General features: G+C 38.0%; 1 protein-coding gene across 1 annotated transcript; it reads left to right on the top strand.

The window, feature by feature from the left end:
• The first annotated feature begins 743 nt into the window (after positions 1–743).
• LOC132053828 (uncharacterized) lies at positions 744–3,858 on the top strand. The gene is made up of 7 exons (XM_059445928.1): positions 744–942; positions 1,066–1,210; positions 1,801–2,149; positions 2,305–2,687; positions 2,811–2,966; positions 3,061–3,356; positions 3,461–3,858. Exons 1-7 carry the CDS (start codon positions 744–746, stop codon positions 3,856–3,858), a joined length of 1,926 nt encoding a protein of 641 aa, XP_059301911.1.
• The last annotated feature ends 1,161 nt before the right edge of the window (positions 3,859–5,019 follow it).

Raw genomic sequence — 5,019 nt, 5'->3', positions numbered from 1 at the left:
GAAGTGGTCAGACGAATTTGATTTTCACTCAGAAGTGCTGCAAACCATACCAATCTGGGTGAAGGTACCAATCTACCGTCAATCATTTGGAGCATGGATGCTTTGAGCTGGATTGGAAGTAGTTTAGGAGTGCCAGTATATGCAGATGAGTGCACTTCTATGGTGGATAGAATTTCTTATGCCAGAATATTAGTTGAAATTGGATATTACCAGAAGCTTGCCTAAAGTTGTGAAAGTTAAGGATTCAATAGGTAGAGTGTATGAGTAGGAGTGCACTATGATTGGGTGCCCCAATACTGTTCTAGCTGCTTACAAGTGGGACATATATGCCAACTTAATAATTCAAATGTCTCACAACCTATAGCTAAGGAGGCAGGGAAGCAAACTGAGAAGATAGAAGGTCAAATGGAGGAAGATGCCAGGGTGGGGAAGAAAAGAGCTGGGGCACACAAGAAAATGAAGTCAGCTTGGCATCCCGCACCGGAAGACGATGGAGTAAGTGAACATAGTCTCGTGATACAGGAGAATGTTTCATCAAATCAGGCCAAAGATGCTGAGGTATGGCATGTGACTAGAGGAAAAGGTGTTGCTAAGCCTGTGCAATCAGTTCCACAGAGTGAGGTAGAATTATTGAATGGATTTCAACCTTTGGGAGCAAGGATGCAGTAGAATATGATGCACACTAGTGAAGTGGGGCAGAGTAGTACAGGAGTGTCAAACACAGACCCCCATCCCATACCCCAATGAACATTTTCACTTGGAATGTGAAGGGGTCGAACCAGGGGTATAAACAGAAAGAATTGAAGGAGTATATTGCTAATAATAGTGTTAGACTCATTGCTATAATAGAAACTAGGGTCAAAATGGATAATGCTGATAGTATTGCTAAAAAGATGGCTAGAGGTTGGAACTGGATAAATAATTATAGTATGAGCCCAAGAGGTAGAATTTGGGTGGGATAGAATTCTCAATTACTTGACTATGTTAACTTGGAGGTGCACTCTCAATATATACATGGAATAGTAAGGTTGAGGCAGGGTCCAATGGAATTTTCCTTTACTGCAGTCTATGGATTGCACACTATAAATGATAGGAAAATACTGTGGGAGGAACTGAGAAGACTACATGACTTAACAACAACACCATGGCTTGCTATGGGTGATTACAATGCTATTAAAGATGCTAGTGATAGAATGCATGGGACTATAGTGTAAGAAAATGAAATTAGAGATTTTAATGATTTCTTGACTAATACTGGTATGGAGGAGATGAAAAGTGTGGGTAGACAATTTACATGGTCAAATGGGAGCATTCTTAGTAGAATTGATAGAGCCATAATCAATTATAACTGGATGCTACTGTTTCCACATTTAGAGGTTGTTATACAGGACCCTGGGTTTCAGACCACTCACCAATGTCAGTACATATTACAAATAGCAGTGGCAGCAGACCTAAACCGTTTAGGTTTCTCAATTGTTTAGTAGAACACAAGGATTTCTTACCGTTGGTAGGGGAAGCTTGGTGTAAACCAGTTCAGCGGTCCAATATGGCCCTGGTCTAGAAAAAACTGAAAAATGTAAAGAAAGCAATGAAGAAACCGAATAAGAAGGAGTATATATGGGGATTGATAACAGATACACGATTTAAAACAAGAATCAAGGACTCGCAAATTCAAATGAGGGACCCTGATAAAGTCACTCTACGCTATAGTGCAGAAAAGGAAATAAAAGGCAACCTTGAGCATTAGTTAGGGATTGGGGAGAACATTCTAAGACAGAAATCCAGAATACAATGGCTTAGGTTGGGAGATGCTAATAATGCCTTCTTTTATGCAAGCATGAAGGGAAGGCTTGCTTCTAATGGCATTAACAACTTGGTTAACAGTATTGGGGATACTATACAGGATCAAAATGCAATTGAAGAGGAAGTGATAGGATTTTATAAATCCTTATTAGGCACAAATGTTGATCAGCTTCCAACAGTGGACACCACTATTATGCAACAAGGAAAAACATTGTCAAGATGGCAACAAATGGACTTAATACAACCAGTTACTAGGGAGGAGGTGATTGGGGCATTAAAGGACATGGATGATCTAAAGGCACCAGGGTGTGATGGTTTTACTACCCTTTTCTTGAAGAAAGCATGGGTTGTGATAGGAGAGCAACTCACAAATATTGTCATGCATTTTTTTGACGCAAGGGAGTTGTATCTGCCTATTAATTGCACCAATATCACACTGATTCCAAAAGTGCAGAACCCTTCGAGAGTTGCAGAATATAGGCCAATTTTATGTTGCTCAAGGTTCTTCCCAAGAGAATGCAGCAGGTTATGGATGACTTGGTTGATAAGAACCAGGCATCTTTTATCCCAGGAAGGGTGATCACTGACAACATTATACTCAGCCATGAACTGGTTAGAGGTTATGCAAGTAAAGGGATCTCTGCTAGAGTAATGCTGAAGATAGATATGAGAAAAGCATATGACTCTGTGGAATGGGCTTATCTAGAACAGATATTAGTATGCTTAAAGTTTCCTGAAAATTTTGTAAAGTGGATCATGAAGTGTGTTAGCACTATATCTTATTTAGTGTTGATAAATGGGGGCCCTACTACTCCATTCCAAGCTAAAAAAGGATTAAGACAAGGGGATCCTTTGTCCCCTTTCCTATTTGTCTTGGCAATGGAGTAACTTTCCAGAATTTTGAAGAATCTGAAGAATGAAAAACTATTCAAGTTCCACCCAAGGTGTGCTAAACTGAACCTTATTCGGTTGAGCTTTGCTGATGACCTTCTATTGTTTTGTAAAAGGGATCTCGACTCTGTGAAGCAGCTGTTCCAAGGATTCCAAAGATTTTCTCAAGCATCTGGATTGAGTGCTAACTTGGACAAAAGTTCCATTTATTTTGGAGGTGTCAAACCAAAGAATGCAAGATGCCATATTGCAAACATTGGGATTTGTCAAAGGTGAGTTACCATTTAAGTATTTAGGAGTTCCCCTATATACTAAAAGGGTATCTGTTGTACAATGCGAAACACTAATGGACAAGATTATAAGCAGAGTGAAATTATGGACAGTTAAATTTTTGTCATATGCTGGGAGGGTGCAACTGATTAAGACAATCCTATTTTCCATACAAGTATACTGGTCCCAGATAGTTGTGTTGCCAGAACAGGTGGTTAAGATGATAGAAGCTACTTGTAGGACATTTCTATGGACTGGTCAAGCTGAAACATCAAAGAAATCCCTCATTGCCTGGGATAAATTGTGCTACCCCAAGGTTACTGGTGGACTTAATATTCTTGATGTCAAAGTATGGAATAAAGCTGCAATTTGCAAGTTGCTCTGGACAATGAGTAAGAAGAAGGATAAACTTTGGATGGTATGGGTGCATATTTATTACATCAAAGGAGGTCCGGTCTGGGAGGCAAACTGTAACCAAGCTTCCTGGATAGTACAGAGGATTTTAAAGCTCAGAAGTATTTTGAATCAGCAGGATATGATGAAGTTGGTGTACTAGGGCTCAGCTCCTTCTCCATCAAGAGTGTCTATAGCCAAATGAGAGGGGTGATACCTAAGGTGGACTGGAGGAGAATGGTTTGCAATAATCAAGGAGCACCTAAGTGGTTGTTTATACTATATATAGCTGTATCCAGGAAGCTCCTCACTAGAACAAGATTGGCCAAATGGGGCACTGTTACTGATGTAAAATGCTTCTTGTGTGACAGAGAGGATAAGGATATAGACCATTTGTTGTTTGGTTGCACTTTTTCCGGTAGTATCCGGGAGAAAATACTCGAATGGCAAGGAATTAAGAGAAGAGCAATGACCCAAAACAGGAAGTTCAATGGGCAATAAGTCATGCCAAGGCGGCGTGGAGCAATTGAAGTGTACAAAATTGTGTTGGCAAGTGTTTATCATATATGGCAGGAATGGAATTGGAGGATATTTCATAAGAGGACTAAAGGACCAGCAGAGATTACTAGATTAATCATTCAAGAAGTTCATGGTGGAGGAAGCAAACAAGTTGCAACAGCTAAAGTGTTAGATAGGCTGAATTTCTACCCTTAATTGTTGTATAGGTTGATAGGGATGGTGATGATGAAGCTAGCAGTAGTTCTGGCTTGTTGAACTACTGTTTTTGTACATATTTTCTATTTGGTAAATAAAATTTCTTTAATTACAAAAAAAAAAAATACAATTAGGGATAAAAATGTAATTTTAATATAAGCTTATTGGGTTATCGATTTTAACCATTAATTAAATCCTTAAAACAGGAAACCGAACCGATAACCCAATAAAAAAAATTTACAAAACTGTTTATAAACCGTTAACCCAATAACCCGATATCGATAAACCAATAATGTTTTTATTAGTTCGGTTTATTGGTTATGAAAAGAGAAGGGGAGATATAAATTAAAATACAAAAGAGGTGTCGGAAAATAAAAGAGAAGAACGAAAAGAAGAAAAACAAAATAGCAGAATGGAGGGGAAATTGAGAAATGAAGGTGAAAGAAAGAGTGTGCTGACAAGGTGGGGCCAGAAAAACACTGTCATAAGGGGAGGGTGCCCTCACACAACTATTATTGGTTGTGCCTCACCCCCTAAAATTTTTCAAAAGGAAACATTTAACGGTCAATTATACTATTAACTATAGCTAGCTAGATACCCTTTAATTATTTGTAGAGTTTCAGCAAGACCCTTATGTATATTCAGACCTGCACCAATTCCTTTTATCTAATTAGAATATATTCTATAACTACTTTCAGTTATAAGCAATCATATTTTAATATCAAAAAGCTACTTTATCTGTATCATCATGCTGCATATTGATTTCTACTAGTACGTATCTTTTAGCACTTAATTACTGATCAGCCATATTGGTAAAAATAACTAATAAAACAAGTAAATTATAACACAAAAACAGAAATATAGTCTTCACATATCGACGCGCAACAAAGAGTGTTAATTCTACATATTGATGATGTAAAAAAATATTTACACAATTATGTCACTTAA

This window comes from Lycium ferocissimum, chromosome 4, assembly GCF_029784015.1.
Source record: "Lycium ferocissimum isolate CSIRO_LF1 chromosome 4, AGI_CSIRO_Lferr_CH_V1, whole genome shotgun sequence".
Classification (NCBI taxonomy): domain Eukaryota; kingdom Viridiplantae; phylum Streptophyta; class Magnoliopsida; order Solanales; family Solanaceae; genus Lycium; species Lycium ferocissimum.
Note: the sequence above shows the minus strand (reverse complement) of the source record. Positions and strands in the feature narration are given on the sequence as shown.